Source organism: Phascolarctos cinereus, unplaced genomic scaffold (genome assembly GCF_003287225.1).
Source record: "Phascolarctos cinereus isolate Bilbo 61053 unplaced genomic scaffold, phaCin_HiC Scaffold_9;HRSCAF=440, whole genome shotgun sequence".
Classification (NCBI taxonomy): domain Eukaryota; kingdom Metazoa; phylum Chordata; class Mammalia; order Diprotodontia; family Phascolarctidae; genus Phascolarctos; species Phascolarctos cinereus.
Window position 1 is genome coordinate 28,738,366 of NW_027556402.1, and position 27,999 is coordinate 28,766,364.

Consider the following 27,999-nt stretch of genomic DNA (forward strand, 5'->3'; position numbering starts at 1 on the left):
AGAATACACTCATATAGACTCATATAATAGACATATAATAGGCTCAACTATAATGTTGATGAGAAGATAGTGGTGAACTTCCTTGTGAGGAATGGCACATTGCTAGGCCCTGGCTGACTGAAGTCATGTTGTAGACTCCATGTTTGATCCCTGGTGGTCCCGCCTATGTCCCTTGACGTTCCTAGGTACCCGGTATCTGAGCCAGACAGCTTCATTTAGACAAGGTCTTCAAGGCTCTCCTAAGCATAATCAGTTTAGTCAACTTTCATAATCATAATCCCCTTGTAGTTGACAAGGAGGTTGCAGTCCAGGCCATCTGTCTCTACGGTTTCCCTTTCTACTTGGTCCCTGTGAACCTGCCTAATAACAGCACTCAGATGGGGGGCCATCTCCAGTTGTCCTGATCTATATCTTGTCATTGGACCTAGATGGCTCTGCGGAAGAAAGTAAGGCTGGTGACTTTGCACAACTTTCCTTCACTTAAATCCAATTCATTTGCAAGTCACAGCATCACCTTCCTGATGTCATGGTCCTCTTGGAACAAAGGAGAAACAACACCACCAGATGAAAGGACAGAAGCCCAGGATTCTGAGCTCAGGGTATGCATGCACCTCAGCTGAAGCCTGTACTTGCCTATGGAGCTTGGAAGCTACAGGCATTCATGCAAGAAACCGCCTGACTTGTGGTGCCTGAATGCTGTATTCCTTCTGCGAACCTCATTTGTATTCTCCCACCTCTCTGAGATCTTTCATTGTACCCACCCAGGTCTTTACAGAGACCACATTGTGAAAAAGTGATGAGTATATAGAATATAAATTAAATGTTTTTATTGTTGGTACTGGATTTTTTTTTGGGGGGGAAAGCACAATGCAAAACAAACATTGATTAAAAGATGGTATATATATTTTTTAATCTAAAGGTAAGTAAGAGATACTTGATACTTGGCACAAGAACTGTTGGTGTTCAGTTGTGTCTGACTCTTTGTGACTTCATTTGGGGTTTTCTTGACCAACATACTGGAGTGGTTTGCCATTTCCTTTTCCATTTACAGATGAGGAAACTGAGGCAAACAGGGTGAAGTGACTTGCCCAGGGTCACACAGCTAGTAGTCTGGGGCCAGATTTGAACTCAGGAAGATCAGTGTTTCTAACATCAGGCTAGCATTGTGCTACCTAGCTGTTCACAAAAACATAACTGATTTGAAATGAAGTAATTAGGAGTGAGGGTTTGGTTAAGACATATATTGTACTTTGGTTTACAAATTGTTTTTGCTGTTTTAATTCCCTCAAGGCAACACTTCTCAGACATACTGTAAGAGTCTCAAGAATTCTGGTTCATTTTCTGGGTCGGCTTTCATTCTCAAATCTTTGTTGTGGCTAAATATCCCTGAGAGTAGGAGTAGGGAGGGTCCTTGGTTGTCTAAATAGAGAAGCTATGTTGGTGTTTGATTTCTAAACTAAATGAGGCTTTTAAGATTGATTTTCCCCGCTTTTCGGACATCAAGGATTTTTGAAAGTAGAAAGGAAGGAGAATGGTAGGGGCAGGGTGACTTTGGGATGTAGGACAGAGATCTTGGATATTAAAATGTCACAGAGGGATGAGGTGAAATATTCCAATTTCAACTGAATTGTGTGCAACGGAGAAGATAAAAGTCACCTTACTTGAGAAAGAGAAAACAAACTAGTAAAGTTTTCTAACTGTGAAGCTTAACTATTTAAGAGCTATGCCTTTCATGGTCTGCTTGCCAGTTTAAACTTCATTTAAGACTGCAACACTTGATAATGGGATCATTAAATTAGAACTAGAAATGACCTGGGAGACCATTAAGTCTTACAGAGGAAATATAGAGATGAGAACCTGACATTTTGCCTATATCATCCAGCTCCTTAGGAGGTGGCTGGTATAGTAGGAAGACCTCTGGCTATCTAGGAACTGGGTTTGAATCCTACCTCTGGTGATCCTAACTGTGTGACAAGTCCCTTAATATTCCTGAGACTCAGTTTCCTCATCTGTCAAATGAGGGGATTGGAGGAGGTGGTCTCCAAAGTCCTTCCCAGCTCCAATCCACAATCCTTTTGTGAGACCTAACAGAAAAGTCATTTTTGTCCACCAGGGTATGGAAAGGACAAAGGTAGAATAAAAAATGGTTGCATGAAATGGAAATATAATAAAATTTTGAAACCTTAGGTTTTTCCCTCAAAAATAAGAAAGATGAAGGTATAATCACTCAGTATTCATTCTATTTTTATAAAAGGTCCTAAGATTTGGCACTGGAAAGCATCTTAAAATTAGTTCAGTCTAAAGTCCTCATTTCTTTTTGTGTTTGTGGCCAACCACTGCTTCAAATTGTACATTTTGGACCCGATTTATGGCGGCCAATGCACGCTCAGGAAGAAATCTGTGGAAGAAAAAAGAAAGCTTTTCAAATGAACATTGTTTGAGAATACAGATGCCAGCACTCATGTGAAATGGGTGGAAGTAACAGATGCATAGGACATTAATCTAAGGATTAGTTGCTTTGCCAGTAGTTTTTTCACTGTCAAATTTTGATTTTCTGATGATCGCCTTGCCTAGATTTGGTTCCTTTTCTTAGTTAATCAATTAATCAACAAGCATTTATTAATCACCTACTGTGTTCTTGGTGCTGTGCTAGGTGTTGGAAATAAACAAACAAAAACGAAATGCTCTCTGTCCTAAAGAAGCTAATATTCTGCTGGGAGAGAACATATTGATATTCTTCCTTCCCCTACTGCTTTTAACATTTGTATTCAAAATCCCCAATATGTCAGCCCTATATTTTAGAAGACATTCAGAATACTAAGGTTTCTCTAAAGCATGAAGAAACATCCTCTTATCTTCAATATTGTCTTTTCACACTGTTTCAATTTTGCAGCAGCAGAAAATGCTTGCTCTGAATGACCCCACATCCTTGGCCACCTGCTTCAAGGTAGGTTGCCCTTTTCCCCATTAATTCTCAACACACTGAACTAGAAGGAGGAGGTGGCATACAGAATCACAGAATTTGAGAGTTAGAAGAGTCCTCAGTGGTTTTCCATACTTGAACCAATACTTGAAAAGGATCCTCATCATTTATTTTCCAGGGTATGGCCCTTAGGGTACCTCTTCTACTCTTTTCTGTTGTTCAGTCTTTTCAGTTCCATCTGACTCTTCAACACCCTATTTGGGGTTTTCTTGGCAAAGATATTGGAATAGTTTGCCATTTCCTTCTCTGGATCATTTGACAGATGAGGAACCTGAGGCAAAGAGGGTAAAGTGATTTGCTCAGGGTCATATAGCTAGTAAGTGTTTGAGACCAGATTTGAACTCCACTCTTTCTGACTCCAAAAAATTTCCCTGGAAATGGGATGAAATGACCATGTGATGGAAGATCATAAGATTAAACTGATCTGGAGACCAAAACAGGTTTAAAAAAACACACCCCAAACTCAAACCTTTCTATGATATGCTCATGTAAATGACCAACACACAGCACATTCAGCTTTTTGGAAGTTGCCCTTAGTTGATTTTCAGTTTCATGTACAATTATCTTTTTTTAAATTTTCCTATGTTATGGAATTCTTGTTTTATTCCGTAAATTAAAAAAAATATGATTACTAGATGTGAATTGAGGATGAAAACAGCTTCCTTAGGCAGTGAGAGGCTGCAGAGTAAGCAAGATGACTATATCAGAATGAACCACAAAAGTACTGAAAACTTGGAATATTGAAAATGTTTCAAAATGAAAAGCAACATTGAGTATTTGATTCTGAAAAGGAATATTCTCCTGTTTTGTGATAGTTTGCAATATCTCCATGGCTGTTCCAGTGTTTTTCTAATGACTGAATTGGATGTGCTCATTAGTTAGAACCAGTAAGGAGGCTGAGATTCTTATAATCTAGCCAATTACTAATGTTCAGACTCCTTAAGAGTCTGCCCAATATGGTGGATGTTCTAATAAACCTTGTCTTTGGCTGAAAGAAGGCTTGGGTTGAATTCTTTTGGATAGGACCTGCGTGTTGTGATATTGGGGTCCCAGCACCCTCAAACCCCTAAACCGCATCATTTTGGTGGCCCATATGGGGAAACTGCCTAACCCCAAGTTCTTCTCCAGCTAAGACTGGAAGGTATGTAAGCCTCTCCCTCCCCTCCTTTCTTGCTCTGCGGTTGGAGGTGCTTTTCTGGCAGACAGTTATGAGGCTGTCTTGCACTTAGCCTGATCTCTCAGGTTCTCAGTCCACTGGGTTGGTTCAAGGCCATCGACCTGGGTACACCTTCCCCAGCATAGAGAACAAGGACAGATGCCCTATCTGGAAGTGTATGCTCAATTCTGCTAATTCCCTCGGCACTAGGGAATTGGGGAAAACTGCAGTTGCTTTTTGGTTCCCTGAGGCTTACTTACTCCCTTCCCTCTGCACCTCTGAATCCTCCTTTATGGAGGTTACAGGGAAAGTTAGAACAACTAAATACATCTTGGCAGATTCTGGAAGTTTTGTGATTTATCATTAAGGAGTTTTGAAACACCTGTACAACCTGGTCACTCCCTTCCCTTGAGTCAAGAGGGTATCTGTTAACCCCTCTCATAGGAGAAGAGAGTTTCACCCTTTACCTCTCACCTTTGATTTCATCCACCCCCACCTGTGAAAGGAAGGAAGGGGGAGGGGCAGCAGCTATGGCATGGGTCCCCACTGGCAATGGCCTTGGGCCCTAGGGCAACCTTTGCCTGGAAGAATCACCCAGGTTCAGCACATCCTGCTGGTAAAGAAGCTAGCCTCCGAACTTAGGTAAGCACGCTCTTCTTAAAGTTGTAGTTTTAACTGTTAATGATGAGATGTTGACTCTCTGTGTAAAGTAACTTGGAAAAAAGCATTTGACAAAACTGAAGTCACCTGATTGGTAATGGGTTTGTTTCAAGTTTCAAATTGGCAAACTTTTTGTATCAGTTATGTCAAGCAACTTCTCATAATTTGGTTACCACTAAAATAATTTGGCTATTTTGGGTTATTGTTTTAATGTGTAAACTTGCCAAAAAGCTTGTTTGGGCTATGTATGGCTTGCTGAGAATTTACAATTATTTAAGAATAATTGCTAAGGATTGGCTTTTTACACCAGGACAAATTTAAATTTGAGATGTAAATCCTGGAAAAGTTTTTCCTGAGCTGTGATTAGTAAAACTTGCTGTTTGAGGTAAAAGCTCATAGGATTTTATTTTGAGTTGTCTGATGGATGTGAAAGAAATGCCACAAGCTACTCAGAAAATGTGATACTGGTGGGAAGTCAGCATTGGGAAAAGCTGAGAGGACAATTTTAGCCTCAGTCTAAGATGGGATCCTCCTGGCTCAGTTTCCCCATTACATTCCTTTAAAAGTGAATGTTACCCACCTGGCTATTCCTGAATCTGGCTATGAGGTGGATCTGATAATGCATGGTTGGAAAACTGAATTATTTGAATCCAAACAGAGCTAAGGATGTTTTATCCTCTCAACGTTCGGCCCTAAATCTAGTCCCTGTTTTATATGTGGGCCCTGCAGTTTTTTCTGTTAGATTTATGTCTTCCAGACTATGGGCCATTCACCTACAGTTGGTAGCAAACAGCAAGTACCAGCCAATGTCCCCACATGATTCCCTGGATGCGGCCTGTGCTTGGTTCCAGTCAACCTCCTCTTTGGGACCCCCTTGAGTCAGGGGCAGCTCTACGCCCCTTGCCAGCAGGAAGCAGTTTCAGAAGCTGAGACCTTCACCCTTTACCCCAAAAGAATTTATATTCTTATTTGTTTGAGGGCGGAATGATGAGGATGGGATCTAGACGCCAAAAAGGAAAACTTGGACTTTCCCATGTGACCAAATCTCTGGCATTCTCCTGAGGCTATAATTCCATACCTCCCTATGGCCCCAGGCCACTTCCCATCCTTAATCCTATCTAGGCTCCATTCTCCCTCAGCCACCCCTGGAGTTCCATTACCTCATAGACTACTTGGCCACTCCTAGATTCCTCCCCATAGTCTTTCTGTATATAAGGTCCATCTTGTTTCTATTAAAATGCTTAGATTCTTATAATCTAGTCACTCCTGGGATTCTTATAATCTAGCCAATTACTAATGTTCAGACTCCTTAAGAGTCTGCCCAATATGGTGGATATTCTAATAAACCTTGTCTTTGGATGAAAAAAAAAACCAAACCAGGAACTAAATATACACAGCAAAGAGAATGCCTTATTTAAATAGAGACATATGCAGTGGAGAAAGAAAGAAACCTCATTCTAATTGTCAGTGAGAAAGTCCAATTGACCTTCCTTTGAATGATCATGAAGGAGATGCCTGGAAATACTTGGGAACCATTTTTGTGGTCTTTCACCTGGCATAAGTAGGTATATTTCAGACTATAAGATAGCCTAGGAGTAGGGTTAAATTATGGCTCCAAACACCCTTCCTCCATGGCTTAAAGCTTAAAACTGAAGAAAGAAAACATTTATTTGTGGAATATACCAGCTCTTAATGTTTTTTTTTTGTTGTTGTTGTTGTTGTTACATGTGGACCTTAAGTAACCTGAAGGTCCATTGAGTCTAACCCTAACCAAACCTTCACTTTTCAGATGAGGAAACAGAGAAGTTAAATAACTTGGTCAAGATCCCACATATTTCCAATTGCAGTAGCAAGAGTGGCTTTATTTAACAAAATTATCTAACTAGATTCTTTATTTGTCTGAATTATCAAGTGGAAATAAATATATTAAAATCCAGTATATTTCCTTGTTAAGCTGAAGTTTTCTTGCTTGAAAAAACAAATTAAAACCAACCACACCCTCCCAAGAGCATAACCGAGTGAGATTATTTTCCAAGTAAATCTTACTTCCTGTCCCTGACTTGGGGTGCTTAATCTGCACTTGATAGGTTCTGAACTGAATGTCTGCTTCTTTTTGGTGAAGATTTACTACCCAGTTTTGATATTGTCTTTGCCTTAGATTCTCTTCCTCTGCCAGTATCACCCAGCAATCTCTCCTCCTTGGAGGTTCACTATATGAAATAAATATCCTGTCCAGATTTTTGTTGTGGTCCATTAGGATCTAGATTATCCTCTTTTCTTGACTGGCTCACAGTTTATATCCAGATGAATCTTTGGCCTCCTAAATCTTAGAGGTTTCAAACATACATGATGCCTCTTCAAATTTTGACCTTCAAGTTATCAATCTCTTCAAGTCTATTGACTTTCCTCTTCTTCAGCAGCTCACAGGATGTTTATAACCTAGATAACCCATAACTATGCAGCCTTGATGATTTCACTCTCATCAATTGTTCTTGATTATTGTGTTTTTCCACTTCTCCCTGTCCGTCATTCCTTCTAAAACTATTTTTGTCCTTACGACCCTGTAGTTTATTACTGCTCTGGCCTTACTTTTCTCCATTCACAGCTGGGACTCTGGGGTTGAGTGGTTAATTCTACTCACTGTCCTTCACTGTCCTCTTGTCCTGCTGCCGTTCTCCTCTTTGCCAAACATCAACCTTGACTCATCCCCACCATCCACCTACTCCTGAGCTGCTGAACAAAGTTGTGACATCATGCTAAGTAGACCCATGGCCAATTCATGTTATCTAATCTTAAGCGCTCCCTCATTGTTGAACCACAACATTTTTCTTCTTCTTTGATCTCTTTATACTTAAGTTGCTATTCAAAAGCTTCTCTTTGATCCTCAAAACTCCCATCCCTTCCAAGATCTCTTAGTAGACTTCCTCACTTCCAACCGTACTGAGAAAATAGAGGCATCTGCATTGAGGAGCATGGAGGAAAAGGAAGCCTTTCTCCCCAAGTCAATCAATGAACATTTACTAAGTGCTTACTATGTGTGAGGCATCGTGCTAAGTGCTGGGGGTGCAAAGAAAGGCAAAAACATTTCCCATTGTTTCTTTGTATCCTCATTGCCTAGCACATTAAAGAATTTTTAAAAAATTGAATTGGAAAAATTTTATGAATAAAAATGGCAAGCCTATCTTTTTTTTCCTCCTTCTCTCTAGAACTTACAGCACGAGTAGTATTCTCCACCATCAACAGCCACTAATCATCTTGCCTCCACCTTTCTACAAGAGGCAATCTCTTCTGAACCCAAAAAATCCAAAACAGAACTCCGTTATCTTCCTCCTCCCCAAACCCTTCCCTTTTCTGAACTTCCTACTAATACTCCAAGTAGGGCTCCATCATCCTCCCAATCATCAAGGCTTGCCCTTGGTGTCTTCCTCACTTGCATTCACCCCACATATCCAATCTGCTACCAAATCTTGTCATTTTTACTTTGACAACATCACTGCTATATGTCCCCTTTTCTTGGCTCACACAGCCTCCACTCTACTTCATGCCTTCATCACCCATCTCTCTCTTAGACTATAGCTTTCCAACTGCTCTCCCGGCTTCAAATTTCTCCCTACTGTCATCTAGCTTCTATTCCCCTGGCAATGATTTTCTTAAAGCAAAGGTCTGCCCATGTCACTCCCCAGCTCAATAAAGTTTGGTGCTCCCTATTGCTTTCAGGATCAAATGCAAAGTCCTCTGTTTGGGATTTAAATCCCTTCATAATCTGACCCTTTCCCTTCCAATGATAGTTCCAGGTTCATTCGAAATATTAGATTCCCTTTCCCACACTCTGTGATCCAGCCAAACTGACCATCTTTGTTTCTCATACATGAAATTCTCTCTCTCGTCTCCATACTTTTGCACTGGCTGCCCTACATGCTTGCAGTGCCCTCCTTCCTCACCTCTACCTCACAGAGTCCTTCACTTCCTTTAAGATGATGCTCAAACACTCTCTTCTACATGAAACCTTTCCTGATCCCCCTGACTGCCAGTGTTCTCCCTCCCAAACTACCTTGTAATGAACTAATTTGTACCTATTTGTATTTATTCACCTTATAATTATGCTGTTTATATTTATATATGTGCTTCTTATCTTCTTCATTAGAATGTATAAATGACTATGTAGGAATTGTATCTTGTACTTACATTCCCAGACCTAATACAGTATCTGGAACATAGTAGTCATTTAATAAATACTATCTCCATTGGCCCACTTGCAGTTTCTCCCACATGGCTCTCCATTTTCCATTTTCATGCTTTTGTACTAGCTGTTTTTCACGCATGGAAAGTCTTTCCTGGTCTCCCAAGCTGTTACTGGCTTCCCCTATGAGACTACCTTCCTTGTACTATCTCTATATCTTGTCTATCCATAGTTATTTGCATGTTGTCTCCCTCATTAGAATGTGAGCTCCTTGAGGGTAGGAACTGTGTTTTTGCCTTTCTTTGTATCCCTAGTGCTTAGCTCTCTGTTTGGTTCGTAAAGACTTAAATACTTGTTGCCTGACTAGATGATTCAGGTGACAGTATATGATAATGGTAGAAAGGAGTCATTACTACTCTCATAAAGGGATTGTGGTCACAGACTATTTCCCCCAGGTCTAGAGTATGTCTTTGGCAAAATGTACAGTTGCAAGCCTCTGGTACTACTATTGGTGGTTTGTTTTTAAAGTATATATTGTAGAACACTGGCCCTGGAGTCAGGAGGATCTGAATTCAAATTTAGCCTTAGACACTTATTAGCTGTGTGACCTTGGGCAAGTCACTTAACTCCAGTTGCCTCCCCTCCTTTAATAAAGTATATATTCTGCAATACTTACTTTTCTAATGCCAAACAGAGATTCAAATATGATGGTACAAAAATCATTTTCTTGTCAGTTAGAATTCCATCCATCAGTTTCTTCACAACATCATCTGTCTCCAAAACAGGCCATAACCTTAAAAAAAGTGGATTTTTATTGGCTAAAACAGAAATCTGAAAAAAAAAAACTTTTGCAAATAAGCTCCCTTACTAAATTTTTTTGAATATTAGCAGTTTGCTTTGAGTCCCTCTCATACTATCTCCCCAAGCCCAGGGACCACACTTTGTTTCTATATACTTATTCTTCTACATGAAAAAATATGAAAAGGGTTAGATTTGTTCTTCTTGGCTCTAGAAGACAAGGTTTGGCCAATGGGTGGACCATTGTGAAGCTAAACATATTACAAACATGTGTTTTGATTCATTCAGCCTGGCACTTTACACGATGTACTCTGCATGTAAGTTAAATAAATAAGGTGATAATATATAGCCTTGTCATACTCTTTTCCAGTTTTAAACCAATCAGTTGTTCTGTGTTCAGTTTTTACTGTTGCTTCTTGGCCTGCATACAGGTTCATTAGGAGTCAAGTAAGATGAATGGCCCTCCAATCTCTTTGAGGACTTGCCACATTTTGTTGGGATCCACACAGTCAAAGGCTTTAGTGTAGTCAATGAAGCAGAAGTCGATGTTTTCAGGAACTCCCTTGTTTTCTCCACAATCCAGTGAGCATTGGCCACTGGGTCTCTAACTCTTCTGCCTCTTCAAAAACCAGCCTGCTCTTCTGATAATTCTCAGTTCACATAGAGCTGAAGCCTAGTTTGCAGAATCTTAAGCATAACCTTGCTGGTATGAGAGATGAGTGCAATTGTTTGGTAATTTGAACATTCTTTGGCATCACCTTTCTTTAGGACAGGGATGTAAATTGATCTTTTCCAATCCAGTGGCCACTGTGGAGTTTGCTGGCATACTGAATACAGCACTTTAACAGCAGTGTCTTTTAGGATTTTAAAAAACTCAGATAGAATTCTGTCACCTCCGTTAGCCTTATTGTTAGCAATGCTTCCTAAGGCCCACTTGACTTCATTCTCCAGGATTTCAGGCTCTAAATCAGTAGCCATCATGGTTATTAGTGATATTAAGATATATCTTGTACAGTTCTCCTGTATATTCTTGCCACCTCTTCTTAATGTCTTCTATTTCTGTTGTCTTGTTAATTTTTGTCTTTTATCACGCTGTGTGGGACAAGTGAATGTTTCTCATATGAAATGGAAGCTATGCCTCAAAATTTAGTTAAGGCTTTAGCATTAGCTGGGCCTAGGTTTCATTTTCCTGCAAATCATGGGATCGGGTCATACATCTGTTGCCCACCCCCTCCCTTGTTTTGTAACCACCACCCCAGCCTTATCTTTACCAAATAAGGCAATCCTCTAGCTGCCAAACTTGTTTTGGGTAAAAAAGTATTTCTTAGTTTATAAGTAGAATGTAAGGTCTCTCACCTCAAACCGTGAGGATAAAGAGATTGAGCTGAACAAGTGTGTGGGGGGGTTTCTTAGAGTTGTTTGTCTAAGGGTATAGAACTGCTTGTCTGCTGCTTGTAGCCTGCCTCCCTACTCCAGTCCACCCTGGGTAGGTGATTCCCAATTCTCTCTCAAGACTTGCTAAATTAAACTTCTGTTTCTACTGAGAGAAACCTCTGAATTTTTATTTGGGTAAGTGTTCTGTGTTCCACTGAATGCCCATTTTTGCATGAAACATTCCCTTGATAATCTCTAATTTTCTTTTCTCTTTTTTTGGTAAGGCAGTTGGGGTTAAGTGACTTGCCCAGAGTCACACAGCTGGTGAGTGTTATGTGTCTGAGGTCAAATTTGAACTCAGGTTCTCCTGACTCCAGGGCCAGTGCTCTATCCACTCTGCCACCTAGCTGCCCCAATCTCTAATTTTCTTGAAGAGATCTCTTGTCTTTCCCATTCTATTATTTTCTTCTATTTCTTTTGCTCATGTAAAAAAACTTTCTTATTTCTCCTTGTTATTCTCTGGAATTCTGCATTCAGCTAGGTACAGTTTTCCCTTTCTCCTTTCCCTTTCCTTTTTTCCTCAGGTATTTGGTTTTTTTTAATTAAAATTTTTTTTTAATTTAAGCTAGGCAGTGGGTTAAGTGACTTGCCCAGGGTCACAAAGCTAAGTAAGTGTTATGTGTCTGAGGCTGGATTTGAACTCCTGAATCCAGGGCCAGCTCTCTATCCACTGCACCACCTAGCTGCCCCATTCCTCAGGTATTTGTAAAGCTGCACAAGACCACCATTTTGTTTTCTTACTCTTTCCTTTCTTTAGGATGTTTTTTGATGCTGCCTCCTGTACAGTACTATGAACCTCTGTCTACAGTCTTTTAGGTACTCTATCTATCAGATCTAATCCCTTAAATCTATTTTAAACCAACTCAACATTCTTTTCTAAAATAGTCTATGTATCTCCTATCTCTAACAATGTCAGTGCTTATAGGAAGGTGTTGACACAGATCACCAGGATTTCATCTAACACCTAAAGCATTTTGTTTATAAAGTTAATAATACTTTAAAAAGTTAATAGATTTGAGTCCTAAGACTCTCTAGTCTAGAAGGAGTTGGTTGGCTTGATCTCAGTTTAGATGTGGTGAAGAAGGTTGTACTTATTTTCAAATCTATGTCAATACTGTTTAAGGTTTCTCTATTTCTATTAATAGGCTAACCAACCAAAGCCATGCACCCTATTGTATGGGAATCTTGAACTGCCCTGGTTTTAGGCAAAAATTTGTTCTGTTTTCATTTGTCCCCATTTAGCATTCCATCTTCCCAGCTTTTTGTCAAGGAAGGAACACATCTGCACTCAGACTGATCTACTACAGAGAAACCGTGGGTAAGTCACTTGCTTTCTGGTTCTCTTTTTTTTTCATCTGTAATATGAAGGAATCAGAGTAGAGGATTTCTAAGATCCCTTTAATTTTTATTCTAGCCTTTCAATAACCTACAGAAGAAATCCTAACATAAATATAAGAAAGTACAAGGGCCTTAATTTGCCATTTCTTTTGGAAATATTTTCATTATAAAGGAGGACTTCAGGACAATCATCCCTTTCAATTCAATCAATTAATAATTTCAATTATTTAACAAATTTAATTATATAAGTAATAATTTTAAAGTTCCTACTATGTGCCAGGGACTGTGATGAGTGCCAGAGCACAGACAAAAATGAAACAAACAGTCCCTGCCCTCACGGGGCTAGCATCCTATCAACTAGTATTTATAGAGCTATAAGTAGTGAAATGAAATGGTTCATAGAACCATGAAATTTCATAGGTGGAAGAAGCCTAAGTGGCCATTGGGTATACCCTTATATAGACTCATCCTTGATCTTAGGGAGTTGATAGCATTAATTAAGCAACTAGAATTACACAATTACATGCCAGACAATGGTTGGTGGGGGTAAGACTATTATGGTGTCCTTCCCATACCTTTCTGCTTATTTGTGGAGGCTGAATATTACCTTAGATATCCACGACGTAATTCGTCCTTACTTTATTGGTAGCTGATTGACCACTACTGCCAGTTTTTTAATGCTTTCTACTTTCTAACTACTACTTTTATCAGAAGTGCCAAGAGATCCACTTAATTGGAACTTTATAAACTGAAAGCTCAAACTTTAGATGCAATATACCCTCAGAAGAAGCTGATTTCTTTACAGGCAAAGGAAGAAAAGCCCAGGGGCTGGAAAGCATTTTGTTTGGGTTTTTCATCTAAACCCTGAAGATTCATCATGGAACTGAATGCTAAGGCCACATGGTTAGAGACTTAAAAACAACCGTTCAGACAGATGGCAGATGCTGGGAAGCTGAGAACCTGTGGAATTGCAGAAGGGGAACTTCCAGGATCAGTTTTGCTATGTGTAGCCCAGGCTAGAGACTGAGCCGTGTACATTGGCTAGCCTCCACTCCAGACAACCAAAGAACTAAGTTCCAGAAAGGGATTGATCATCTCTTAACAACTGCTCATTCATCTTTCCCTCCTTATGCGAGAGCTGGCTGTATTTGACACTCATTTCTGACTTGTTTCTTACTTTGTTTTGTTAATCTTTTTATATTTTACTTTAAAAAAAATTGTTTTAGTTTTCACAAGCATCTGTAGTGGAATCTGAATATTATTTATTTTATATTTTCTGAAATAGTCCTGGGGTAGGAAGAACCATAGTGCCTAAGTGAGATTTATGCAGAAAGAAAGGTAATGCAGTGAGATTCCAGTGTCTGTCCAATGGTTAGAAGATATTTCTACTCTAATCTCTAAGCTTTTTATTATTCATTATTTTACTAATGAGTATTTTATTATTAATTACTTCATTAATAATTAACAGTCTATATTTTGTAAACTTTCCAAATAAGCAGAGGAAAGGATCTTTGTGACTCTGGGACATTGCTCCTAGCAAAAACTGACTTTATCTCTTTGGTGTGTTACAGTCTGTGTTGCTTTGAACAGGGTGGTTGGGGCAGTCTCCACCTCTGAGAAAGGGGAAGAGTGGCATCTCTGTGCTAGTTCTATGGGCATGGAGATAGACATAGTACTGTGTCCTTCCCTTTTCTTTTGCAGGGAGAAATGAGCAGCTAGCTCTAGCTGGCCAACTCTGCCCCTCACTTAGAGGCATATACACAATATAGTCAGATTGGTAGGTAAAATTGTGTTTTTTCCTCCAGTCTTTAGGATTCTCTTAGCTTTGATCTGCATGAAAACTAGACTCCTTAATTACTATTCCATACTCATCTGTCATCCTCACCTTGTGCTTGGGTTCTTGGTAAATCCAGTATTCACAAAAACAGGACAGAGACAAGAGGTCTTGATTCCATTTTTTCCCAGGGCATCAACTTCTGCCGTTAGGGCTCTGTGAAACCCAACAGCAGCAAATTTACTGGAACTACAAAAGAATTATGAAAGTATGAGGCGCCTTTCTTTGTGAGAGTTCTACAGTATAAAGTGTTTATTTGATTGGAAAATGAGAATATGCTATCCAACTTCACAAATTCGTCTATGTTGAATTTTCTTAGGTTATGAAAAAATCTTAATTTAGATTCCTTACATGCTTAAAGAGAGTAATATATAAAAGAAAATTGTAAAATTGGCCATTTTCCAGGGACAAATCATGTCTATTACTCACAGGCATAAATGATTTTTAAAAATGTCAACTGTAACAACTTTTAGCTAATCATGAATTATCTTTACAATGTCTCTGACTTCAATTTCTGTAGCTTTAATTATTTTTTCTTATGTAGGAAAAAAATAAATGTGAGTGCAAAATACTAGAATAATGATAGCTATACTGAAATACTTGTAGTATACAATGGGAAGAGTCCTGGCTTTGGAGTCAGAGGATCAGAGTTTCTATCCTGTCTCCCCTAATTAGGAGCTGGGTGGTCTGGGGCAAGTCTCTTCATCTCTCTGGGGTTCAGTTTCTCCAGAGGTAAAATAAGGATAGTGAATTAAACGGTCTTTGGTATCCTCCTAGCTCTAAAGTTATGACTCCATGGTGCACATTTTCCTATTAGCATTCGCATCTACCTTTGCAGTTTCCAATCTGGAAAAGCTACCACTTCAACTTCTTAATTTTGTTTCTAACATGCCCATAATATATTAACTCCTTCAAGAAAATAATAAAAAGAAAAAAGTTAGCTGCTTTTCACATGGGTGGTGGATAAAGGAGAGTGGATAAAATGCTGCACCTGCAGTCAAATCTAGTTGTGAAGATCTCTGGGGTCATGGGGTTCTTTAAGACTCAATTTTCTCATGTACAAAGTATAGATGACATTAAATATACTACTTATCTCCCAGTGTTGCTGGGAGGAAAATGTTGCAAACTTTAAAATTCTGTATAAATATGAGCTGCTGTTCTTTAGAGGAGAAGAAAAGGGGGAATTCCTGTAAGTTTGGATTTTTTTTTAATATCAAAGTTGGGTAATTCCCATATTTATCTGGGGAGGAGAAAGGAGCTCGAGCACAATCACATGCACATACTGCTATGCTTGCACGGCCTCTTTGTCTTTCCTTGGGCATATCTACATTAGGTCTGTCAGGGAGAGCACAGAGCATGGCCAAAAATATGGTGCTCAGGTACCCACTAAGCCTCTGACATACACTTCCATTATCATAACATATTACAAGTGAGTAAAGATCTCGTCAAAATATTGACAAGCTGATGGTATTTTTTTTAAATCTGCAGCATGGCAGATGGTGTAAGGCAGAGGTAAGAAACTGGGATAGCTTTTGATAGAATTTTCAATGTGGAGTTTCGTATGAGTCTTATGTTGCTACATGCCCCTTTTCAGTGTTTTCTTCTGCAGATAGGCATTGGCACCATATTTGTTAGTCTAATGCCTACCTGGTTTAACATTATTATGTAAAGAGATGATAGAAAAATAAACAACAGTTCACACACCAAGTCATTTGAAACAAATATATACACAAAAATTCTCTTGCAAGAGATCTCCAGCTGGCTGGGCACTGGCCCTGAGGCTATCACATGTAGGTATAGCCTTTCTGCTTCCATTGTTCTTTATTTCAATGTACATTAGAGTTCAAAGAACATTATTTATTTTCATATGGTTATCTTTGACCTCTGTGATTCAGATCCATACTGTTTACAAATCTAAAAGTAGTTCAGATATGCATAACATCATCTTTTCTGGTTCAGGTAAATATATTACAAACTGTCTTTGCTCTAGAGTTCTGAAAATACTAGGGAGGGGGTGGAGGGCTTGAACAATCCTTCAAAATAAGAAAGAAGAAAAATGCCTTAATAGAAATCAATACATACCAATAAGGGATAAGATAAGGAATCACTCCATGTCCACATATGGATGCCACAGTGATGATGTGACCATGGTTTCTCTGCATCATGGCAGGCAGGAGCGCTTTAATAATCTTAAGAATAGTTTAAAAGGGAGAGAGATGGAGAAATGGACATTACTTTCAATATGTTGCTTTCAATCTTAGCCAAGAAAGATGCTAACAGGAATGAAGGAATCCTTCTTTCCCAGGTCCATATTTGTGGTTTATACTTACCCAGAAGTGACCTAGAATGTTGACTTCAAATGTTTTGGTAATTTCCTCATCTTTGGTGCTCAGAAGATCCGCTGGGTAAATCGCTCCAGCATTATTCACCACGATGGTCACATCACCAATGTCATTCTTTATCTTTTAAAATTTAAAGAATAGATTAATATTGTATATCACAACACAACCCTGAAGGTTTCAGGTAGAGGTAAGCAAGGACTAAATTATTTCTTCAGTTTGCATTGTGAGGAAGCACAGCGCCCCCCCCCCCAACAAGCCCCCCCTTAAGCAGGAAGTATATTAATGCAAACATTCATTCATATATTCATTTATTCAATTCCTACTGTCTGTCAGGTATTATGCTAGGCATTGGGGATACAAAGGAAAAAAATATAATCCCTGCCCTCAAGAAGCTTATACTCAATTGAAAGAAAACAATATAGTTATTTGGGTTGGGGAAGATAGGACTCGGGACAAGTCACTTAACCCCAATTGCCACACTCACACTCACACACACACACACACACACACACACACGCACACACACATGAAAAAAGAAACGAAAAATATTATGTCATAACATAGTAATGTTATATAACACAGACTAGCTGAGTTACTCTGGGCAAGTCATTTAATCCCTCAATGTTCTAGACAACACTCTAGGATTATAAATTGTGGATAAAGTACCCCAACTTGCATTTATCAAGGGAGTTTCCTCACCCAAGAATTCTCTCTGTGAGTGAAATTACAGGTCCAATCCCTATCTATAGCCAATATTTACATAATGCTTTAAGTTTCCAAAGCAATATACATATATTATTTCTTGTGATCCCCACAACAATACTGTGAAGTCGGTCGTATTATTGTCCTCATTTTTTAGCTGAGCAAGCTAAGGCTGAATGGGTTAAGTGATTTGTCCAGGGTTACCCAGCTAGTGTCTGAGGCAAGATTCAAAGTTAGGCAGGGATGTGCTAGTAAATATTTAACAACCAGCTCTTCCTCCCTCCCCCTCCCCAAATGTACACAACACACACTTTTATGTATAATCTGCATTATTAACATTTTCTCCATCATTTTCTCAAATCTAGACAATCAATCAATCAATAAATCTAATTTGTAGCATTTGCCAATTTGCAAATTGCAAAGGCTCACTCTGATCTGTCCCTCCACGTTAGTCTTGCTAACTGTAAGCCTAGAGCTCTGTCCACTGTACTGCCCAGCCAGAGCAATGCAAAACAGGAGTGCTTAAAAAAGTAATGGACCCGATTAAAAAAAAAATTCCATTTTCTTTGGAATATATCTTGTCTCCAGCCAAGCTCCTGTGCACATTTAAGGTCAATAATAACATGACAGTGAGAGCCAGCTCAGTGTGTTAGTGTATCTATGTGTGTGTATGTGTGTGTGTGAGAATGTGTATGTGCACGTGTGTGTGTGTGTGTGTGTGTGTGTGTGTGTGTGTGTGTGTGTGTGTCTGCTGACTCTACCTGAGAGGCAAGTTCCTTGACCTCTGGATGTCCCAGGCAATTCTCTTACACCTATGAGAACAGCTGCATTAGTAGATAAGAGTTTCTTCATTGGAAATTCCCCTTACACTAGTGAAAAAATCACAGCTCCAATAAAAACAAAACAAAACAAAACGAAAATGCTTAGATAAGAGGGTATGCTATGTAGGCAGGGAGAAAACCCTATCACAGAGCACTGCTTCAAGGCTGAGAATAATGCAAAAGGCTTTAGTCTAAATGTTTGGGTCAGTCCTTTCTTTTCTCCAGAATCCCTTGTATTGATTCATTAAGAGTTTGTGCAGAGATGTACTTAGCCCTTACCTTGTCTATCATGCTATAAATTTCCTCTTTTTTGCTGCAGTCAACCACAAAAGCATGAGCTGTGGCCCCTAGTTTTCTGCATTCAGCAGCTGTTTCTTCAACACCGTGCTGCAAATGGAAAAAGAGATGGAAGGGGGAAAGCAACAACCACTGATATAGCACCTACTGTGCTAAACACTTTGCAAATATAATCTTATTTTATTCTCACATCAACAGCCACATGAGGTAAGGTACTGTTATTATCCCCATTTTCCAATCGAGGAAATTGAGGCAAACAGAAGTTAAGTGACTTGCCCAGGGTCACACAACTAGTAAGTGTCTGAGGCTGGATTTGAACTCAGGTCTTTCTCTATCCAGGTCTCTACTGTGCTACTCAGAAGGTAAAATGACAGGGATGGGAATAGAAAACAAGAGGGTTAAAACTGTTCACAGAGTGTCTTCTTCCTGGAACTTAGTCTTTTGAATATGACAGTAGCTCTCATGTATGTGGTTCAGGTGTTTTCAGTTGTGCTCAACTCTTTGTGAACCTATTTGGGGTTTCCTTGGCAAAGATACTACAGTGGTTACCATTTCCTTCTCCAGCTCACTTTTTAACAGATGAGGAAACTGAGGCGAACAGGGTCAAATGACTTACCCACGGTTATATAGCTGGTAAATGTCTGAGGCCAGATTTGAACTCCAGGGCTGGTGCTCTATCCACTGCACCTAGTTCTTACGTAGAACCTTTTGATTAATTAATTAAATTTTGGGGGGGGAGGCAATGGGGTTAAGTGACTCTCCCAGAGTCACACAGCTAGCAAGTGCTTGAGGTCAGATTTGAACTCAGGTCTTCCTAACTCCAGGGCCAGTGCTCTATCCACTGCACCACTTAGCTGCCCCCAGAAACCTTTGATTAAAAATAAAATGAAAAAAACAAAAAAACCTTTAACAGAAACCTTGTAGTAAAATGTTCTAACATTTTTATTTTAATGCCTATTGAAAACAATATAAAGTTCATTTAAAAAATCAACTCAGGGTTTTTCAAGATTCCTCATAGTTTAGGAAATGGGAAAGACATCAGGAGTGAATTATGGGTTCTAATAAGCAGAGGAACCTTTCTACCTGGCTGTTCTCCCAGGAAATATTCGTTTTAGGTCTAGAGTCACAGTTCCTAAACTGTGTTCCATGAAAAATGATTCTCAGAACTTCCCCCCCAGCCAGCCTTCTGCTCTAAAGTTCTTCACAAGGACATTACTGATAATAAGATTGCATTGAGTCTTATCCTGATCAAACCCCAATCCAGGCCTGAATTGATTTAATCTGCTCAGGCTTGGGTGAAAACAGATTCTTCTGCCTAGAGAATCCAAGACCGAGAGTGGTTGGGTTGGAGGGTGTTCTAAGAGAACAAGTATTTTCTCTGTCTGGAGGCAGAATGATGGTGGGATGACATCAGCCCTTTTTGAAAAGCTATTATACCAGGATTAAGTGAGCCCTAGGTGGCCCAGCGGATAGAGTCACTGGACCTGGAGTCGGGAGGACCTGAGTTCAAATTTGACCTCAGACGCTTGACACTTACTAGCTGTGTGACCCTGAGCAAATCACTTAACCCTGATTGCCTTGAAAACAAACAAACAAACAAACAAAAAACCTTACTCAAGACCCTCATTTTAATATAGCCCACCTCCCAGAATGTTGAACAATCAGAGTTGATTGGCACCTGTTGAGAATATGTACTCTTCGAACGGCATATAACTGTACCCCCAACCCCTAAATTGAGCCAGTTGTGGACTGTAACTCCCATTCAATGCATGTTGCCAGCTTGTGAGTGAAATAAAACATAGACACAACAACCTAATCTATTTGTTTCTTTCTTAGAACAAACTATATTTGGGGTCAACAGTTCTTTGATCCCTAGTTCTCTGCTATTTATGCTTTCCCCTCTAAAATATCAAATAATGACATAATATATCCAAATACTTATTAAATGTTGCAATTTTTTCCAATATTAAGTTAAATATTTTCTAATATTGCTCTAAAATTTTTGTCTTCCCTCCTCTTTGCCCTAGGAATATTTCATAGCCACAGGTCTCCCAGGACCAGCATTCATGGGTTCTAGCAATATGTTTAAAATTTAAAATTCATATTCAACAAACATTTATTAAGTGACTACTATGAGCCATGGCCCGGGCTAGGTGCTGGGTTTACAAAAACCTTAAGGAGTTTATAATCTATCAGGGGCCACTCAACTTTTATAAAGATAAAGAGAGCACAACCAATTGGCAATGAGGGTGAGATGGGAAACAGAGGAATGCTTTACCTAGAAAGTTGTCTCTGAGCTAAATCCAGTCAGTTTGTCTGAAATGTAGAGTTTGTGAAGGGGAATAATAGAAAATTAGTTTAGAAATGTGGAAGTCAGACTGGGTAGGGCTTTAAAAGTCAGGCTGAATAGTGTGCATTTTATTCTGGAAACAATCGAGAACCTTAAACAGATTTCCCTCTCTGTCATCTCCACTCATTGATCTGCTATCTCTCCCTGTCCATTGGCTCATTTCCTTCTACCTACAAACATGCTCGTATCTCCCCTCACTTCAACCTTCCATCTCTGCAATCATCCTCGATCTCTTCTGGTCTTTGGAGCTAAACCCTTCAAAAAGGCCTTCTACTACAGATGTCTCCACCTTCTACATACTCTCCAATTCAGTGAGACTGGCCTCCTGGCTGTTTTGTGAACAAGACACTTCATCTCTCGTCTCAGGGCATTTTCTGTGGCTGTGCCTCGTGGCTAGTCCAGTCTACCTCCTCTGCTCTGCCTACTGATCTCCCTGGCTTCCTTTAAGTCCCAACTAAATACCACCTTCTACAGGAAGCCTTCCCCTGCCCCTCTTAATTTCAGTGCCTTACCTTGGTTAATTATTTTATCCTATTTATACCTTGCTTTACTTATATTTGCTTACATATTGTCTCCTCCCTGAGATTGTAAGCTCCTTGAGGGCAGGGGCTGTCTTTTGCCCCTTTTTGCATCCCTGCACTCAGCACAGTGCCTGGAACATAGCAGGCACTTCATAAATGTTTATTGATTGATTCAGATATTTTCCATGGTCAAATTAGTTTGGAAAATGCTGGTCCAGAATCTCACCTACAGCAGTGGTATATAGTCAGCTACTATGCTCTCTAGACATAATTTATTTGTGAATTTATTTTGTTTTTCCTATAACTTTCTCCTTAAATTCATGCTGGAGACAGTTATTTGGATAAATAGTGGATATAGTGCTGGGCCTGGAGTTTCAAATCCAGCCTCAGACACTTAGCTATGTGATGCTAGGCAAGTCACTTAATTTCTGTTTGCCTCAGTTTCCTTATCTATAAAATAGGGATGATAATAGCACCTACTTCCCAGGGTTGATATGCGGATCAATCAAAGTAATAATTGTATAAAGCCTTAGCACAGTGCTTGGTCCTAGTAAATGCTGTATAAATATTAGTAATTATTATTACATTAGTATCTTCTGCGTTCATGTCACATTCATTTCTACACATACCCCTTCCTCCCCCCACTTCCCCAGCCAACAATCTTTGTAACAAAGAATTTAAAATAAAAATTGAAAAAATAAAGAGAAAAAAGCAGTTCAACAACCACCTTGCATGAAGATATCAGAGTCCATCTGACAGGTTTGCAGTATTCTGCACTCCTTTTAAAAATTTAATATTTTAATTAAAATACTTAATTTAATATTTTATTTAATATTTAAATTAAGTATTTAAAATATTTTATTTAATATTTTATTTTTTCCCCAGTTACATGTAAATTTTTAACATTCATTGAAAAATTTTTTTGAGTTTCAACTCTCTCTCTCCTTCCCTCTCCCCCTCATTGAGAAGGAAAACAATCTGACATAGGTTATACATGTGCAATCACGGTCAAACATATTTCCACGTTAGTAATGTCATAATTTCTGTACTCCTAATCCCCCACCTTTGTAAAGAAGCAGAAGGCATGTTTTCTCTATTTTTCTCTAGAGCCAAGCTAATTGGTCATTATATTTATGCAGCATTCCTGTTCTTCTTTTGTTCTATGTACATTGTCAGAGTTATTGGGCATATTATCTCCTGGCTCTGCTTACTTCATTCTGGATCTGTTTGTATAGCTTTTACTGTAACTTTCAAGAATGCCCTCTTGGAACTTTTTTTTTTGGAGGCAATCAGGGTTAAGTGACTTGCTCAGGGTCTCACAGCTAGTAAGTATCTGAGGTCACATTTGAATTCAGGTTCTCCTGCCTCCAGGGCTGGTGCTCTATCACTGCGCCACCTAGCTGTCCCTTGGAGCTTTTTCAAAGGCAGAGTGGTCTTGTAACTTCAAGAACATTCCTATAGGATGTGCGCAGTAAGGTGTAATGAAAGAAGTTTATCGAGTCTGGAGAGAATCTAGATTTGAAGAAGAAGCAAACAGTACTCCCTACGTATTCATAAACTAACCATGGATGATGAACTGAAATCATCATCAAAAGGAAACCACTGGACACACTGAAAGCACAGCTTTGTCCTGAGACCCTCCTGGTGATTTTTAGCTTAAAGTAAATATGCGGCTCCCTTCTCCTGATGTAACTGCCTTGGTGTTCTTTCATGAATATTTCAGGCGATATGGTGCTTTTACTAGGCTTTCTGATGGGGGAGACTTGTTTGGTACCTAACCCTGGATGGTTTTATTTATTGGAGAAGTAAAGTTCAATGAAAACTATGGGGGTTTTATCTTGGGTCTTATAATGGTTTCCTTTAGCATTTTTATGACTACACTAGATTGGTCTGTAAGCCAACCTTACAAGCTGTCCCTATTTATAGAGTTACAAAGTTAAGATCCCTGGTGGAGTCAAAATCAAACCCTATAAAGGTACCTTCCAGTCATGGAGCTAACCTTACGTCATTGCCTTTTCTTGGATCACATACAAGTAGAACTGGTGTAAAGGTAAGCCTTTCAGGAAGCCATGGCTAATTGGACCCCGTATGATCCAGTGGCTGTCCATTTACTTCCATAAGTCATGTCTGTAGGGGTTGGGAGTGGGAGGGTGGGGAAGAATCTGCTCTTACTCCATTTCACCTTCCTCACTGCCCCCATACCCGTAATCAGTTATTAAGATGAACCTGAGTTTTCATTAGGAAATCTATCTCTAGATTACAAAATGGTCACTGAAATATGAAGTTGGTTTTACATGACAGGTTGAGTTTATCTTCAACCTTGGCTGCTCTTTCTGTGTTATATTTACTCTGCGTATCACATCTCTTTCCCAAGGCAACACTTTGTATCACCAAGGGCAAAATGGGAATATGGCCCTCAGGCTGTAGGAGTAAAGGACCCAAGTCCAGTGGAAAATCAAACATCTCCCACTGCTGCAAAATGTCTGAGTCAGGCATTGTTCCAAATTGTAAGTCGCAGAGTCCTGGGGTTCAGAGAGACTTCATGAAGCCATTTTATTTATTGTCTAGGCAGGAAGCTAACTACACAGTCCCTTCATGGTACAATACAATTTTTGCTTCTGATACAACTGAGACTTACAAAATTTAAAAATCTCTAAGAAAAATCTTGCTTTCCTAAAAGGACATATCTGGATAATTATCTAAGATAGTAGTTTCTATTGACTATTTTTCATGGACAGAGCCATATTTTCCACTTCTCTTTCTTTCTTATTCCCTTTATCTCTCTGTTCCCTGCCCTTTCCCCCCATGGCTTCTGCATGTTTCTTGGTTTTTATCTTGCTGTCTTCTTAAGCTTCTTGAGGACAGACTCCAATTAGTCATTTTAATATTTATCAAAGCATGTCCAATGAGGGTCTACCAGATACTTGTTAACTCATAATATGTCTTAGCTTAGAGAATTTTGTAATTACTTAGTAGGAAAAACTGAAGATTAGCTTCCTAAAGTCAAAATTATAGAGTAACTTCTTTGAAGATTTTATATCTTAAGATATATACGTGAAGAGAATGAGTGTTAACTATGTATGAACAGAGATAATTCTTTCCTGGTTTGCCTAGTGTTTGGAAAATACATATAATCTTCTAGTGGGAGGCTTTTTTTTTCTAAACAAATACTCAGAAGAGACTGAAGAGATCAGGCTTGTTTGCCTTGGGTGGGGCAGGGTGGTGTTGGTGGGGTTGGTGATGTTGGGGTGGGGGCTGGATGGTGGGAATGGCAGTCGGTAGGTGGGGATTAAGGGGTGCAAGTTGTAGATTCTGAATGTTCCCCTCTGTCTCCTGTCCTCTGGTTAACATAAATGTGAGGGAAGGCAAGCATATATGAGAAGGCAAATAAACTATATACCTTCCTTCCCTGTGTCAGGGCAAACTTGACCTTCAGAAAGGATCATGTTTCTTAGACTTAATATCTTTGTTTATTGTTGCTTAATATGACCAAGCTTTCTCCTTTACTTTTTTTTTTTTATGAAATATGAGAGCTAGGTTATTTGTTCATCTGGCATCTGGGTATAAGTGGGGAAAAGGTTTAAGGTGGTATTGTTGACATAAGGCAGTGCTGGAGAGATTGTATCCCCTAATACTCTGCCATCTTCCCATTACATAGATTGTATGATGGGAGGGATTTTTAGTCTTACCAATATAATTTACAATGAAAATTCAACTGATTCAAGGAAATCTGGCTCCTCCAGCATATTCTATGATGAAATTCATATATATTTGTTACAAAATATTTGGCTACTATGCTTAATTCCATGCATCTCTGTTTGGGGCATACAAAGGCTCTGGTCTATAAAGGAAAAAGAAATATGGGATGTTCAGAAGAAAATATGACTACAAAGAGAACTAATTTTTTAAAATCTAAACTGAGTTTCTCAGTTTTAAAAGAAGTTCTTTACTAATTCCTTTGGACACCTATAAAATGATCTTCTACTTCGTGATTTCACTGGAGGAATACTTTTTAAAAATATTCATTTGGCAAATTAAAAAGAAAAGGTAAAAATCCATGAAAAGTTAATGTATTAAGAAAAGCTCATAAAAAGTACAAGGGACTTTTCTGGGAAATCTATCAGCATCTTAGCTAGTAAAAGATTGTATTAGAACACTTAATGACATGCAGTTTCTTCTTCATGTCACAGAATTTTAGGAAGGCTATCTGGCTAGAATAAACATTTCTCAGCTCAGCTACAAATTTGTATTTTAAAAAATATTTATTTTAAAATTTTGAGTTCCAAATTTTCTCCTTCCTTTTCACCCCTCCCCCACCCATTGAGAAGGCAAGCAAAATGATATGAATTATATACGTGAAATCATGTAAAATGTATTTCTATCTTAGCCATATTGCAAAAAAAATAAAAGCAAAAAAAGTGAGAAAATTATACTTCAATTTGCACTCAGAGTTTATCAGTTCTCTCTCTGGAGGTGGACAGCATTTTTTCATCATGAGTCCTTTAGAATTGTCTTGCATTATTGTATTGATCAGAGTAGTCAAGTCTTTCACAATTGATCATCATTACAACAGCTCAGCTGCATTGATAAAAGCTTTATGCAACAAAAAGAACTCTAGAATTCTAGGTTCAAAGTAATGACATCATGCAGCTCAGAAATTCTGTTAACATGGCCATCTATAATTCCCTGCACAGCAAAAGAACAAGAAAGGGCCCTCCTCACCAACCTTTTACTCTTGAATTCTAAGGACTTTAGAATTGTTTTCATTAAATTTATAATATACACAAACAGGACTTCAAACCACTACTCCCTGTGTGACCCTGGATAAGTCACTTCACTCCTTTGGGGCTCACTTTCTTCATCTGTAAAATGACCAGGGACTAGACTAATTTCTTTTTGTCAAGAACCCCTGGGGCAGTCTGATGGAGCCCCCTTTTCAGAATTTTTTTTAATGTATTAAATAAAATTCATAGAATGCTAAAGAAAATCAGTAATACTGAAATACAATTATCAAAATATTTATAAAAAAAGATAAGGAGTTAAGAGCACCTGAAGTAGGGTGGCCTCTGAGGTCCTTACCAGCTCTGAATCGATGATTCTAGGGCCACTTGATTTGATAATAAAAAGACAGGAATGGGCTACCTCCAAGATTCTTGTAAATCAAAGATGAGGAAAACTAGGCATGGAAAGTAGCAGTTGCCAATTTGAAGTGAGAAGAAAATCAGAAGACTTTTTTTATTGAGCCAAAAAGGCTCAGTAAAAAGCTCCTTTGATGACCTTAAGAATCTTTTTTTAAGACCAGCAGACCACGTTACAAGGCAAGTGTCATTAAAGATGGTGGGTCTGACAATATGAATGGCAACTCAAATCCAACACTAGTAAATGAAAATTCTCCACAGAATTGAGATGATCTGAAGCTTAGTGGCATGATCCCTTTGGAGGGAGGAAGTTTACTTCTCTCTCCTTCGAGAAATACTGATAGAGTGAGCTAGATTTCCTCACATGTTGTGCTCTGTGAAAGGGAGGCTCATTCATCACTGTGGGGTCCTATACGGAGCTCTAAGGCTTCGTATACATCATGTATAATGGGAGAATAGAGCACCAGAGAGTTAATTTTCAAAGATGTTTCCCCAAGTTTTAAAACTGAGAATGCAAAAAAAGAAAAAAAAGAAGCTAAAACTCTCCTGGTTTCTTTACAAGGTTCTCAGCTGAGTTTTGTTTTTTTTTCTGCTTTTTGGTGAGGCAGTTGGGGTTAAGTGACTTTCCCAGGGTCACACAGCTAGTAAGTATCAAGTGTCTGAGGCCAGATTTGAACTCAGGTCCTCCTGACTCCCAGGCCAGAGCTCCATCTACTATGCTGCCTAGCTGCCCCGGCTCCGTTGCTTTTTAAGAAGTGTAAAACACTTGAAAGATATTGTCTCATGCTTTGATCGTCACAACAGTACAGATATTATCTTCATTTTACAGATGAGGAAATTGAGGCTGAGAAAGGTTGAATGACCTGCAGAGAGTAACATAAGCAGGAAATGTCTGAAATTGGATTCAAACCCAAATCCTCTTGACTCTAAATCCAGTATTTTTTCCTCCAGGCCACACAAATTGAGAAGTCGAAAGAAATAAAAATGTATTTCATTACCTTATTAATATCCCACAGAACCAGTTTGCTTTTGTGTTTGGCAAATTCGTAGGCAGTGAGTCTCCCAATTCCATGTCCGGAGCCAGTAACTAAGACAATCTCTCCATTGACAGACTTCCTTTTCACTGGAATGAATAGCTTCACCAAGGCCTCCAGGTAGGAGTAGATGACAATGGCCAGAAGGAGAAAGAGTTCTAAGAAGATGTTCATTGTTCTGACTGCAGTTCTCTCTCCTAACTTATTATTTTCCTTGAGTGGAGAGAGCCACAGTATGGAGAGAGGTAAGTGTCAAGAAGGTTGGAGCTCTAGTTGTGTCCCAGGTATTAAAGGGAATGGGGGGGTGATATGCAAAGCCACAAGAGCAGGCTATCTTCTCACGCTCTGTTGATTCTCTTGCAATAGACTCACTTGGAGTGGTGCCAGGTGCTGACAAACGCCTGCACAAAA

At 39.1% G+C, this 27,999-nt stretch overlaps 1 protein-coding gene across 2 annotated transcripts; it reads right to left on the bottom strand.

Annotated features, from left to right (window-relative positions):
* Nucleotides 1-810: 810 nt before the first annotated feature.
* On the bottom strand, nucleotides 811-27,999 carry HSD17B13 (hydroxysteroid 17-beta dehydrogenase 13). 2 transcript variants are annotated; one of them, XM_078148637.1, is made up of 8 exons: nucleotides 27,553-27,999; nucleotides 18,528-18,635; nucleotides 16,714-16,845; nucleotides 16,466-16,572; nucleotides 14,435-14,572; nucleotides 9,656-9,772; nucleotides 3,121-3,254; nucleotides 2,219-2,398 (listed from the first exon to the last, which is right to left on the bottom strand). In XM_078148637.1, exons 1-7 carry the CDS (start codon nucleotides 27,760-27,762, stop codon nucleotides 3,170-3,172), a joined length of 897 nt encoding a protein of 298 aa, XP_078004763.1. In that variant the 5' UTR covers nucleotides 27,763-27,999; the 3' UTR covers nucleotides 2,219-2,398; nucleotides 3,121-3,169. The 2 variants fall into 2 exon arrangements, with proteins under 2 accessions (XP_020843984.1, XP_078004763.1); XM_020988325.2 differs by lacking the exon at nucleotides 3,121-3,254 and having other exon boundaries at nucleotides 811-2,398; nucleotides 27,553-27,990.